The sequence below is a fragment of the Antrostomus carolinensis genome, unplaced genomic scaffold (assembly GCF_000700745.2).
Source record: "Antrostomus carolinensis isolate BGI_N321 unplaced genomic scaffold, ASM70074v2 scaffold14306, whole genome shotgun sequence".
NCBI classification, from domain to species: Eukaryota; Metazoa; Chordata; class Aves; order Caprimulgiformes; family Caprimulgidae; genus Antrostomus; species Antrostomus carolinensis.
In genome coordinates this window covers 3,827-18,819 of record NW_010321274.1, presented here as the reverse complement: position 1 = coordinate 18,819, position 14,993 = coordinate 3,827, and the positions used below count along the sequence as shown (strand labels likewise).

General features: G+C 40.7%; 1 protein-coding gene across 1 annotated transcript in view; it reads right to left on the bottom strand.

Moving 5' to 3' along the window:
• Positions 1-13,320, bottom strand: part of LOC104526430 (dystrobrevin alpha) — a gene marked incomplete at both ends in the record, with an annotated part of 39,667 nt that extends 26,347 nt beyond the window's left edge. Inside the window, 5 exons of the mRNA XM_029085428.1 lie at positions 876-1,000; positions 3,475-3,641; positions 6,190-6,295; positions 11,553-11,707; positions 13,235-13,320. Coding sequence (XP_028941261.1) covers positions 876-1,000; positions 3,475-3,641; positions 6,190-6,295; positions 11,553-11,707; positions 13,235-13,320 — 639 coding nt within the window. The remainder of the gene's footprint in view (positions 1-875; positions 1,001-3,474; positions 3,642-6,189; positions 6,296-11,552; positions 11,708-13,234) is intronic.
• Positions 13,321-14,993: the final 1,673 nt, after the last annotated feature.

The following is a 14,993-nucleotide window of genomic DNA, read 5'->3' as shown; positions in this document are numbered from 1 at the left end:
TTTCTTAAGACATATATCAGAACAAGGCAAATACTTGAAAGACAGTATCTCAGGAATAATTTTTCCAAGTTGTTATCTTTGTAACTTTCTTCCAACCAGTGTCCTGATTTTTCCTGGAAGATTTAACTTTTTCTTTATTTTTTAAAAAAAAAGAAACAAACAAACAAACAAAACCAGGAAAAAACCACACCACACTGACAAATGAGAAAATCTGAGCAACTGCCACTATGAACAGTGGACACACTTTAGGGAAAAAAAACCCAAAACATCCAAAGTGATGATTTCCCCACCCTTCACAAACACATTTTCTCCCTGCTTTGAGTTTCTTTATTCCCGTAGAGGAGTAGTGGTGACACAAACTACTATACCAAAAAATAATTTTGTGACTTGGCAATTAAAAACACAACTCTTACGCAGAATCATGTATCTAGCCTTCAGGGCTGGGTCAAGCCGCAGCTCTACTAAAGTCTGCGAGAACTCTGACACCATTTTCAACAAAATTGGTAAGACATACCTGTGATACACTGAAGTTGAGAGTCTCTTGAGGACAAAACTAATGTTCCCAGCATGAATACACCCCAAAGTGCTGAATTTCTATGAAATTGCACAGATATCTCTTGATGGCAATGGGGACATACCAACATTTTGTCCCAGCATTTGGTTATATGTACATATTCCACTGACTTTTCAAGTGAAGTCACACCAGAAGAACTTTTTTATACTAAACACCCACTATCAGTGAATTTGCACTTGTGATGCATTGAGCTTGATGTGCCACAGCTGCCTCTCATTTTCTTCAGGGCTACAGTATCTACACTTGGTGTAAGCAACTCCTACAACAAAGCTTACTTTCTCTACAGCACACAGATACTTACACAATATGAGCCAGGTTTAGAGGTTTTTCAGGCTGGTCAGGGAACATTGGGTGCAAAGGTTCACGGCTGGAAGCACAGCTTAAAGACTTGCTAAGTGCATTAGTTAGCTTCTTAGCAGGTGATTTCTGGGAGGAACAAGGAAGGTAGAGGTAATCTGGACAAGTAAGGTGCATACTGTTTCTGCTATAGGAAGCACAAAACAACAGGAAGCTCTACAGCTTACGTACATATTGACTGACATACCCCTTGCCCCCCTCCCACCCCGAGAGTCTGGTAAGGCGAAGACTGCTCAGTTTGGAGGAAAGATTACTCTTACCTTCAGGGGCACTGAGAGTAGGCTCAGTGGGGGGGCACTGAGGCTCAGTAGGGGGAGGGGGGTATATCTATATGGACAGATGCAGTTGCCATGGCTTCTTTGCAATGCTGCACTCACTCAGTATTGAATGAAGGACAGCACAAAGCTAGTGTTGCCTGGGCTGGAGCTGGTTTGTTCCTCACCAGCTTGGAGTGCAAGCAGAACAAATCTGTGTATGTCTGTGCATATAGATACACCATACGGGACACTATTTTGTTCCTAAGTTGTGGGCCAAGCACAAGGCTGACGTATGCTTTCTCCTTGATAGCTAGTATTTCCCTCCTCATCTCCATCAGCCTGTACTGTTTAGCTGCAGTTATAAAGCTCCTCTTCCACCTCTGACATCTGCTGCAGATCCTGCCACACCAGGGAAGAGGAAATTTTGGACACACGCATGGTGGGAATTGCCCCATCATGGCACCATGCACCAGAAGAGGTTGATGTACTGTCACTGCCACCAAAAGATGGGGAGGTTCTGTGCAAGAAACATGCTTTTCACTCTGAAATCCCATCAACAAGACTAAAAAAAAAAACCCCAGTATTTTCTGCTTTTGACTTTTGTTTGAACACTCTTTGCAGTTTAACACTTTTCTAAGGAAGGGCTCAGAGATCTAGGGTGTCCTCTAGGCTGTGTGAGAGATTCTCAGAGAATCTCAACCCACCTCTCTGTGATTCAGCTTCTCTGCCAGTAAAATAGGGGTAGTGATCCTTACACTGCCTCCTCCCCCTGAAACACAGCTCTATATGCTTAAATTTGAAAATGTTTTTGGAACTTAACAGGAAGAGTATTGTATATGTGCACATACGTCAAGTTATGACCATAACCAAGATAACAGTGAAATATTTCCATTACAAAATTACAACCTAAATATGTAAAGTTCAAACTTTTTTTCTTTCATGATAAATGCTATTTCACTCTGAATTCAGATCAGTTGAGTTCTACTACACTCACGAACACCTTTAATCTGCATGTGGAGCTTGATATGGATGCATTATGGAGAATGCTAACCTGCTTTGAACAAATGCTAATGAATACTACAGAAAGGCAATTTCAAACTTGAAGCAAAACATTTGTTTCTGACAAGGAACATTTGAAACCACTAGGCATGTAGTCACGTTTTTGTCTTCTGCTGAGCAGAAATCTTACGTTTTCCTATTACTTCCTACCTATAATTACAGCTCCCTGGCTACCGCAAAAAATGGATTTATAGCACAAATTGCTATTAGGAATGGAATCAAGAGCTACATAGCGGGCACTCTCCTACTCAGAGACTAAACTCAAGCCATCAAGTCATTCGTGTCTATGCAACAAGCAGCAATTAGGACCCACAAAAACACTTACAGGCCCAGATCTGCTGGGAGGCAGTGCAGGGCCTGTGTGACTGGCATACAGAGCAAATCAAGTCAAATTTAACCCTTGCCCACTTCATCAACCGAAAACCAGGTATTTTTAAAGTGTTAAGCTTCAGAACTTTGTTAAAAATACTCACAAAGTGCTGTACCAATGTGAATCATTGCAATATGCATAGGGTTTTTTTCCTGTAATAATATGCTTTTGTAATATTTTAGATTAGTTAGAATTTTTCTGTTGTTTTCTGGAATTGAACCCAGAAGGATGCGGATACTCCATGACCTGTTGGGGCTTTGCTCCAGTCCATGGAGAGCTGAGCCTCCAGGTCTGACACCCTTCAGAGAAGGTTAATGTTGATACTTCTCTTTCAGCTTAGAAAAAGCATTGAATTATTTTGTTTAACAACAAAAAGACTGAAGTGTGTTTTTCTCTACAGTAAACATTACCGTGGATCTAAGCCTGTGACCATGCTCAAATCTACAGTGCCAGGACCATCCCAAATGCTACACATATGCTGCAGCCACTTGACTGAAAATACTGATCAATGAGCGTTAAGTATTTATCATTTCATCTACACGTAGCCAAACAGAGCAAGCCAATGGCGATTTTACCCTGAGTCCTGTGGGAGTGGGAGAAGCTGGCGCCAGGCTGCTGCCTTGCTGCCAGCCCCTCCTTCGGGGCCCCCCCCGCCACAGGCGCCCCAGATCCTCCCCCAGAAAAGACCATTCCCACCTCTGCGCTCTCCCGACGGCTCCCAAGGCCGGAGCCTCCCTGAGCCGGCAGCCCAGCTCCTGGCCTCCCTGTGATGGATGGCGGCCCGGAGCTGCGGCCAGGGGCTTCTCCACTGGCTGGAGGGCAAAGCAGTCTGCAGCGAGGTGCGAGCCTTCCCTTACCCATGACGTGTACTCTTTCATTTGGTGCTGGTTGCTGTGGGAACCGCTGGCATGGCCCCTCCAGAAGCAGTCCTGACAGAGCTGGTAATTGTGACACTGCTGGCAGCGGTAGCGAAACCCCATCATGCTCTCGCTGTGGCAGTAGGAACACTCGACGGGGTGGAAGACTGCGCAGGAGAGAGAAATGCCGAGCCATAAACCAAAGCAGAGAAACCCCCAGCAAAAGTTTACGGACAAAGCCCCGAACTGGAGGGCAAATCCCTTCTTTGTTTCTAGAGATCTGCAGCATCAGATCCTGCCTGCTGCTTTGACCCGTGAAAACTCGAGTTGCTGCCCAGCAACGTGTGCTGAGCCATGGGCAATGCTTCCTGCCCTGGGGACCAAACCCTCCATCACTTCTGAGCTGATGCCTGCACCTCCTGCTCGCAGCAGCAAAAAACGGGTTCAGTGATACACATTTTATATATTATTTATGTATATATTATTTATATGTTTCAGTGATACACATTAAATACATGATAGAGGAAATTCATATGTGGGAAAATCCATTGCATCCTTTGGCTGTCTTATTGGGGGAAGCTGAATGCTTTGCTGTGCTGTGAGGAGCTAAAGCAATGTGCCTCAGAGGAAAAGGCAAACTCAGCTGTCTGATTACTGGAAGCACAAAAAAGTACTTAGGCACGACTACTCTTAACTACTGCTGTCATCTGTAAAACTGGTCATAGTACATTTAGGTACCTATATATGGAGTTAAACACTTAGCTTTGGATGCCTAGATTTGGAAAGCTGGCCATTGAAGGACCCGTGTGGTCCTGTTCTCTGTTCCACTCAGAAGCAGATAGTAACGAGAATTCAAGCCACTGAGCACAATAAGGCACCAATCACCACATTCTGAATCCCCTTCCTGGCAATGGTGCTATTTCTGTTCCTCTCTCCTCACTACAGTGTGTACCCAGTTTATCATGGGGTGCTGTACATTTCCTTGTTCCCAGACACCTTCTGCTCTTCTGTTGTAAGGAGGATTTGGATCAGTGCTGAGTGTCTCAAGGCTTTAATTCCTTGCCAGAATTTTGCAGCAGGAAGGGTTAGTGCTCTAGGCTGGAAAACTGTGCGAAGCTAGCAGGGGGACAGGGATGGATGACAAGAGCTTGAGGAAGGAGTGGTAGATAGGTGGCTCTGTAGCCAAGAATGACTTGGGAACATCACCGTACCCACTTAGGTGCCTTTCAGTTGAAGAGGGATTTACTTAGTACAAGAACACATACAACTTCCTCCATCTCCTTTCATCACCAAAAAATGGCTGCACACCTGCCCTTCCACCAGTTACATTTTGTTGTTGGAAATATGGTATACTTTTATTGCCCAACAGGATGAGTACAGATGATCTTTTCTTCCTCCTGTCCCTCCTGCCCGCCCTTCTTTTTCCTTGCAGCATCCCAAAGCTTGAGTTCTGCTAGAGGTAAACCTTCAAGGGAGCAACAACATAGGAAAATTCAACAAGTCCCTTATACAACAACCTGTGAGGCAAAACATTGGTCTGGAAAATTGTTTACAAATAATCGATTTATCTTGCTAAAATAAGATTTTAAAATTTTAGTATAAACTTCTTCCATTTTTACATCCTCCTTTTTCTAGATGTGAAGTGTTGGAATAATGACTGTTAGCATCATTGCCTCCTGATGATCATGAGCAATAAATGCCACATTAAGAACACCCAGATAAACAAGACAGTAAAAAGGCATTTCTTGTCTGATTTTTTTTTAATATTTTTAATATTGGCAGTGCTGGTCCTTCTGGACAGCAGAAGCCAGCTGCACTGAAGCTGGGGAACTCCTCCAGAACTACATGAGGAACTGTACAGAGTTTGTGGGCTGCAATTTGGTGGTACACACAGTGAGATGAGATGCACAAGCTTTCTAGCTTGCCCCTGCACTTTCAGTGTGACAGCACCTTCTACAGAAACCATATATGGATGGTTTGGCTGAGGGACTACATCTGTGAGTCTGTTAATGTTTCCCTAGGTGCTCATGAAGTTGGAAAGCTGAGGAAGATGTTACTGTCCAGGGACATGCAACATCCACAGTGCAATAATCAAATGAGTTGATCTTCATGGTCCCCTCCTGTCTTAAAATCTGTGATCTACTAATTTTGGGAAAGACAACCATTGAGAAGAAAGAGGCATCTCACAGTTAAATCCTCATCTTCCACACAAGCAAAGGATAAGGACGAATCTGGAACTTCCTTTTCAGAGTATATTGTCTGGCAGTGTAGGCTTAGGAGGAGATCCCTCATAAGGACCTTTTGGCTGATATTTTGCACTGCACTGGACATCCCTGCCAAGAATATTGCGTGAACGGAAACTACCAAGCTGTTCCTTCTCTGCTGCCATATGTCATAGCTAATAAAAGCTGCAGCCTTGATAGTTTACCAAATGTAAGAGTGTGAATGGATGAAGTCCTATCACTCTTTGCTTATCCAGAGCATATGAGGAAAGGACATCATCAGGATAATTTCCTGAGCATAGCAAAAATTAAGCCATGTTCCTGGCCAAATGACCAAGAGGATTCTTTAAATATTTTACCAGTGACTGTAAAAATAGTATATGGAGTCAATGAACTTAGTACAATAGCTCCTACAAAACCATCTACAGAGTGAGAAAATCATCACACAAAAGTTTACTCTTGTAACTGTTGTTTGGCAGCAGCTCTTACTTACCATTTTCAACATTTGCCAGTCGATGCAGAAGTGGTAACCACACTAGACACTGTGGCGGGGGATCAGACATGAGAGTATCCAAGAAAGTGTTTAATGTGACTTTTTTCTGCTCAAACAAGCAAACAAACATGCACAAAAAATCAGTAATTAGACATATCAAAATGATTTTATCTTGTCCTTACAGAAACCCTTGGGATCAAGTTTCAAACACTGTTTACTTGTAGCCTTGGTTTACTAAAAAGAACAAGTGATACTAGCAGAGATTTTTCTGGACTATTTTTAATAGTTACAATATATACTAGTGATGACCAGCAGTCCTTTTCAAAAGGCTGGGCTGGAGACACTCAACTCCCATTGACTTCAAGACTGTCTTCCAAAGTCATGGCCTGAAGATGCTTTGTGAATAAGGCTGGTATTCAACTTTGATATTCTCATGTGTTTTGAGTACCCCATAACGAGTACAAGTGCATGGAAGGTATCACTATGTATTACCAAATTTTACATGAAAAACCACTGCAGATAATGACTGATGGTACTCCAAAAAAAGAAAATGAAAGAAAATAATGACAAGGGAGTACAATTTCAAAACAAATATAGGGTAAGGACAGACCATCCCAGGCCAGTTGTGTTACTGTACTTAAAGAAACTATGCTTGTCTGTTGGTGATGGCAACTAATTATGGGTGAGCTCTGATTGTGGGATGTTGTGTTTGCATACACTCAGGGACTGCAACTGTTCTAAACTCTCCACACCTGTAAGCACTTAAAGGCCTATGCCCTTTCATCTTTCAAAGAGATTTAAACTCTAAAATATCCTTGCTGATTTAAAAAATGTAATCTAAGGCCTTAAGTTTCTTAAGCATCTGGAAAAAGCACAAATCTCAGTTAATTTTTCTTTTTCCAGACCTAAAGGTAATATTTCAGCCTGAGATCTCCAGACTTGCTCTTTTCTGCCTACTGACACACACTGGCTACATCAGTGTGTACTAAAGTACGCAGCTACTAGCTGGTCAAGGACAGAGAGTCCTTAAGAAATGAGCAACTGAGCCTTCCTTTAAAATAAAACTGAGATGCAAAAATATTGAGTCCTATTGAGAATGTGTACAGATATAATTTACAGACATACATATTTAAGTAGCATCCCCATATCCAAAGGGATTGCCAAATTTTCACATCTGATTGCATAAGCTACTGCTTTAACTTGCTAAAGAACTGTAGTTACCCCATGAGGAAGCAGAACAGCAGCTAGGCAGTGACATGTATCATCTCCGTGTGTTGTAGAGTGCTTTTAAGAGCTGAGATTTCCAGATGGAGTGTCTGTGCTGCATTTACATACAATTACCACCAGATGTAAAGAAAATAATTATTTCTCTTATACACTGAATGATCAGTGGAAAACATCTCACTCTGTAGCAGTCTCAGGGCTGAAATATTGCAAGATACTGGGAAATATATAAAGGTATTTGTCCCTAAAATAAGAGAAAATACTTCAGGCTAGTTGTGAAAATGGTCTTGATTCTTTAATGAGCAGAAATAGGCAGAATATGAGCGCTAAATCTCACTGAAATACTATCTTTTCCCACAATACCTGCAGTATGAAAGCCCAATCAAACAGCTACCACCTGTTTGTTGTATGAATGATCTTCCCACCCATGGAGAGTGGATAACCACTTCCTGAATAGGCATCCTACACTATAAGCATCAGCTCACAGAAAATGATCTTTCTTTTAAAGATCTGCTGTGGATGTCTGGTATGGCTTTGCTGACCAGTGCTGCCAGCAAATGTCTGTGCTGTCTGCAGCAAAACTGAGAACAGGAGGAGTAAAGGCAGAATGAAATCTAGGAAAAGAAGAGTCCTCCAGTGCCCCACACTGCAGATCTGAGTAGTCTTAAGTCTTCCCTCTGCTCTTGAAGGCAGGTAATTTGGCAGCAAACAGGCAACTGGTCTAAACAAGCAAATAGATGGGGAGACAAGAACAGCTCTTCCACACTGGAATATGCTTTTGAATGCAGCTATAATTTGATTTGCACCAAATAAAGCAACTTAGCTTCACTGACAGCTTTATGGCTGAACTCCTCTCGTGGTCACTGATTTTATGGATTATAGAGAGCAGTCCTCCTTAAAAGGACACCAGCAGAGCAATTTCCATATATTTTAAAAGACATATTTTCCTCTTGCAGTTTTTTTTCAGCTGCTGGGTAAGTTGAAACTGAAAGCTGTTTTCTAAATATACACTACATGCAGATGGAGTCTAGATTTGTGGAATAACACATCCAAGTGCAAAGAAAGTGAAGTTAGTGTCTATCTTTTTAATTTGGGATAAAAAAGGAGAAATAAAGTGGGTTTTATAATAATACCACCACTTTTTAATACAAATACAGTATAACATCACACTAATCCAACCTCTGGTGATGATAAAACTCCTTTTTGTGACACAGATATGTATTCTGAAATATTAAGTCACTGCTCTGGCATTTGTGTTCCAAAAATTTGCTGATAAGGAAACAGTGTTGTTTCTACTTTGTATAGTCATTCAATCTAGCAGTGGTTCACAGACGGAGAAAAAGACATAGTTTGATCAAGTAAACTAGTATAATAGGGAATAATAAAACATTTCTGCAACAGGAAAAAATCCTTTCAGATGCAAACTGAAAAAGATTTGACACCATGAGCAGAAGATCATTCCCAGAATTTTTTCTTTCCCCAAAATTGAGAAATCTATGTTTCACAGGGCTGAAAGGCTTCTGATAAGCAAAAGTGATCCATACTGAGAACAACAGAGAGAGTGCCAAACTTATCCCAAAGTGTCAACTTTTGATAACACTAAGTGCAACATGAGAGAGTGAGAGAACGACCTACGGTGTGACTAAGACTGTAAATATAATTTATCAGTGTCATACAGATATGTTGTTTTGAGTCTCATTTCAAAACTCTGGTTCATCCCTAGTGAAGAGGTAATGAGAATAACATAAAGTGAATTTAGTGAAGTATTAGACTACATTTACAAGAGCATTGGCTGCCTACAGATGTAAAACAGCGGCTTTGTAAATCTGCTGTGTACCTTGTCCTGGGTTTGACCTAAACCATGACAACCTACATCAGTCAGACACCAAACTCTCATTAGCTTTAAGTACAGATTGTGAACTAAATAATCTAATGCTTGTTTGGAGACTCTGTTTCTTAAGGTACCTTAGTACGTGTGGTCCACTCATTTGGATGCAATGCCAATGAAAGTGCCATTTCTGATGGCTGCTTTGATAGAAAATGAGGCCTGAATGACCTTTTTTCAAGAAAATAAATTGCTTTTTTCATCTTTAATAATACCATGTCCAACATATAAAGCCTGAATGTCCTGTTGCCATGCAAGAGCTCTCTTTCATTATTTTAACACAAAACTACCAAAAGCCACTTCACTATGTAAATTCTACAGCTAGAGAGCAGCCCTGCAGAGAGGGACCTGGGGGTTCTGGTTGATGGCAAGTTCAACATGAGCCAACAGTGTGTCCTGGCAGCCAAGAGAGCCAACCATGCCCTGGGGTGCATCCAGCACTGCACTGCGAGGGAGATGATCATCCCACTCTACTCTGCACTGGTGTGGCCCCACCTCGAGTACTGGGTGAAGTTTTGGGCACCACAGTATAAAAAGGATGTAAAGCTACTGGAAAGTGTCCAGAGGAGGGTCACTAAATTGGTGAAGGGCTTAGAGGGGAAGCCATATGAGGAGAGGCTAAAGTTGCTTGGTTTGTTCAGCCTGGAGGAGACTGAGAGGAGATCTCATCACAGTCTATAACTTCCTCACAAGGGGAAGAGGAGGGGCAGGTGCTGATCTCTTCTCTCTGGTGACCAATGATAGGACCAGGGGAAATGGCAGGAAGATGTGCCAGGGGAGGTTTAGGTTGGACATTAGGAAAAGTTTCTTCACCCAGAGGGTGGTGGAGCACTGGAACAGGCTCCCCAGGGAGGCAGTCATGGCACCAAGCCTGACAATATTCAAAAAGCATTTGGGCAATGCCCTCAGACACTTGGTCTGAATCTTGTGACTGTCCTATGCCAGGGCAAGAGTTGGACCCGATGATCCTTGTGGGTCCCTTCCAACTCACAACATTCTATGACTCTATGATTCTAAGTGCTGTCTTAAGTCTCCCTCTGTGAAACAAGATGAGTTTCACATATGCAAACATTACCATTTAAAATGATTTGGGAGATGATTCAATAAATGAATTTCAACAATGCCTTTCAGTTGACTGAGTTCCTATTGATTAGTGATGAAACTGAGCAAAACCAAAAAATGAGACTATTTTGCATGAAAATAACACTATTCCTGCTTCATTCAACTTATTTGTTCAACATTATTCAGTATTCAGTTAACAAATGGAAGCCTGAGGAGAAGGAAACTACCACTTTATTTCTAACATCTTCCTAATTTCAGCATAGAACCATAGAATCATTTTGGTTGGAAAAAACCTTTAAGATCACAGAGTCCAACTCTAAACATAACACTTCCCTTACTTTATATTTACAGAATTACACAGGGTGATGAGTCCAACTCTAAACATAACACTTCCCTTACTTTACAGAATGACACAGGGTGATGAGAAGCAACAGCCAGGGGAATTTTCTCTTTCACCATTGGAGAGGTGGGCAACCGATCATAATTATGGGATCTTTTGAAGTGATAGATATTAGCTGCAGTCAACATACTGTATTCAGTGCACCTACAGAGTCTGGTGAGCTGTGTAAAAATCTCTTATTTTCTTCAGGAAAAATTTATTGTTTTCTTGATCCTATCTTGTTGATGTTATCTGTAAGAGACCAGGGATTTTCTAATACCTACTGACTCCCATTTTCAATAAAAGTTGAAGACAAATTTCTACTTGCTTGTAAACTTCTTGTGTGTGTCCACCAACACTTCCAAAAACATGTATTTTTTTTTTTTTGGTGAGAGTTAAGCTTTGTGTGGAGAAGTTAAAGTCTCACATATACTTGTACCAACAACTAACCGTAGTAGAGGACTGCATGTCTTTGGTATTTATATCATTTAAATGTATCTAACTTAGGTGCTTAAGTTAGGAAGTTAGTCTCCTCAGGTTCCCCAGTTTAGGAACATGTAAGGTAAGATCCTGCTCTGAATCAGTTTTTGACTAAGCCTCTCCCTCCTCCATGGTTATATGGGGAACTTAGAGAGACTAGCTTCCTGTTGAAGGCATCAAACCTACATGCCAGAAATTGGCAAAGTGGACCTCCCCTCCACTCAGCCATGTGTTTCCTGGGCAAATATGCACATACGTATAAGAAAGGAAGAAAGTCTCAGCCTGCTCAGAGGTGTGATTTGGATCCTGTGTCTAGGATCACTGTTCATTTACCTGTTGTGAGAAACAGGATTTTGCTGATTGCTCAGTATAACCAAATGAGGGCCCTTCGAAAACAGCTGTGGGCAGCTTGAGAACCTCCCGTAGAAACGTGTCATATCTGCCATAAACCATCACTCCACTGGAGTCGGAAATCATTGAGAAAATATCTGAGAGAGGAAAAGACAAGAAAAGGACACAGCAACATCAGTGAGAGCTACAGATTTGCTCTGAATTCAGTATCATCTGATCTCAACCAGAATTGCTAAACAACACGTTCTGCTTATGGAAACCTCCACTATTACTGCATCTCTAATTACAGCCCTTCTTGACAGAAAAAAAAGAGAATGATTTACTTAGAAAAAAGTAGCTGATTTTGATATTTAAATATTCCTGCTTTTTTTCATTGTGTGTGGTCATTTTTTTAAGTGAAGTCTGACACATGACATGAGGCAGTAATTTAATCAGATAAGAAGGATCTAATTTTACAAGATAGCAACATCAGCTTTTCACCTATTGCCAGCTTACCATGTCAAATCCAAATCTTGACAGTGAGTTCGTTAAGTCAGTTATTATTGTTTTGGACACACAAAGCACTGAAGGTCTTTCAAATGCATTACTTTTTACTTTCCTCCATTTTTTTGTTAATTTATAAAAATATCACAGTTTTATTATTCCAGAGACGCATGTTTCTCACCCTTTACTTTTCCCATTGTTTAAAATTATCCCAAGCTTAGCAGGGGATCATAGACTAAGGAAAATTTATAATTTTTCAGGCTGTGATGTCAGTTGCTTCACTTCCAGGAACCTGGAAGGGAAATTCTGACAATGGGCCCCTGGGACTGCTGACTGGAAAAATCAGCATCGTACTCCAGTCTTCCACTGGGTGGACCCTGCTTCTATTCTTAAAGCAGCCTATGGAACAAACAGTGTTCAATTTTTAATTTATAATTTAAGTTCACTCTGTATTTGAGTTTCTACATAGAAATGATATATTAAAAAATGGCACCAAATTGAGAAGACTAAATTAGCACTTGGGATTTCTACTTGTCTAATCAACAACAATTTGTAAACTCACTTTTATTTGGCTGTGATAGAAGGCTCAGAGGGAACTGAAGGTTGACACCAATCCTGTGGTCAAAAAGTCTGGGAAATGGTGTTCTGAACCTGAGCTATAGACATCGTAGCACTAAACAGCAAGTCTTTCATTGAAGCTACAAGTAAACTACGCCTCGGCTATTGGGGAACGGGGAATAAAGCCTGTGAAATGAGAATCTGTTCTGTAGAACAGATGGAATAAGTATGTGCCCTATGGGAAGAAATACAAATAGTGCACAAATATATTGTACTTCTAAGTATGAAATGAGAGAGAGATTAATAAAAAAGTGTCTGAAGAAATTGCTAAATGATGCTTCATGATGTTGAATGTTTTGAGGCACTTACCCATAGTCTAAATTCAATCATCCCAAAGAGAAAAAAATCCACCAATCAGAATGTCCATATATGCAATTTAGCTTAAAAAATATTAAATTCAGTCAAACATTTAGTGGAATTTACTTGGAGATACATATAGGGTGAATCTGAAACCCAGCCACGAAACTATAACTTATCCTAATTCCCTCTTTTCCTACCTGTACTGTTATCTCTCCAAGCACAACAATGATTAATAGGCAAAAAATGTCACCCAAAAGACGTACATCTTAATTTGTCCATGATCTTTCCTCCACAAAGAGTTGCCAAGGCCATTTTGACAGCAAAAACGGAAATTTTACCATGTCCTTCCCTGTTCAAAAGTAGAAAGTAAACATATTTTTTAATATGGACCTATTTAAAATGTGTATCATTGACATAACATATTGTAATGCACACTATATGTGGATTCACATACGAAGAAATTTCTTTTGTGGCAACACACATCAGTACATTGTTCTGTGAAGATGTCAGAGCAGATTTATTAAGTATATGAAGCTCTGTATTAAACTCTTTATCTCATTATACACGAGGATTATGATTATTACTGCTATTTGTGCTACAGTAGCACTGGAAAGCACCTATCACACTGATGGCCTCCCTACCCTAAGTGCACTGCGTATCTTCTGTCCCTAGAAGATTGCAAATGAGTGCAAAAATCAACACTGGGAACAAAAGTAAAAAAAGCAGAAGGGGCTCAGACAATTGCACAAGCTGCACATTGTACCTGTTAATGAATCCTGACAATTGTCTTCTAAATGATACACGGGACCACCATGAACCTTTAAGAAGGACTTTGCTGAAAAATGGGGAATAAATCTGCATCCAGGATGAGCAAAGGACATTTGCTGTGGTATGTAGAAGAGCCTTGTCCCTGGTTTGTTCAAGGTGAAGCTATGCCTGGCTCTCTATTTTCAACTTAAAATGCATAATGCTATTAAACCCCAAATGCACAAAGGAGTATGCCTTGGGGCAAAAAGACATAGTTTTTTCTGTAAATGAAGCCACTTTCAGTTAAGAATAAAATAAGTTTTTTTCCCCCCTGGAAGGATCAGACCATATACGGCACTCTTAGGATGCTGTGTTCACCTTTAGCACATTGCCAACTCTTCCTTCAACTGTCTTGAAGCACGCAATGCCTTCACTTAATTGCTTCTCTTGCTGTCCTCATTCTCCCTCCCAGTCCTGATGGTCCCCAATGATTACCTGCCATTATACAAAGCCTGGTGTATTTGAGCTGCATGTACATGACCTCACACACTGCAAGGCACTTCCTAAAAGACCCATCCCCCCAGTTTAGGCAAAACTAAGTCCAGTGTTGACAGGAATGGTGGAACAAAAATGCTGCAATGTTCAGTCCTTTTCCAAAGACAAGAATGAACATGCCTTTCTAAGTTCATCTGCTTTTGAATGTTCATCTTTTTGGCATCCAAATGTTGGAACATGTTTTTTCTTGGAATTCTCAAAGTCTTACTATAAGGCAGGCAGAATCCACAGTTGCACTGGAGCAATTTTTATCTGGCATCCAAACTCCTTAGCATTACTTAACAGTTTCCTATATGTCTGTTTAATGACATCAGTGAGAACACGCTGTCATCATCCTTTAAAAAAGAGTCAACCAATATTTGTGAGCTTTACAAAATGGCACCTACCCATGTCTCCTTCTAAATTCTACTGACAGGGCTAATGATGGGACCAGATAATAGTTTTGCACCATTCTTTGGAAGTTCGGTGACCTGCAGTCTTTAATCTATCAGAGAACATTATGTTTATAAGGGATTTCCTGTTAAAAAATATATAATTATGTCTTACATAAGATAAGTCTAACTGCAGTGGCAATAACAATATACAGAAATTTAGCTCTCCCCATCAATATTTATGAAATTACTCTGTTGATTGTCACTCATAATTCTAATGAAGAAAATGGTGTCTGATCAGAACTAAAAGATAACTGATTCTGGAAAGACACAGAGCCTCTGACTGTGT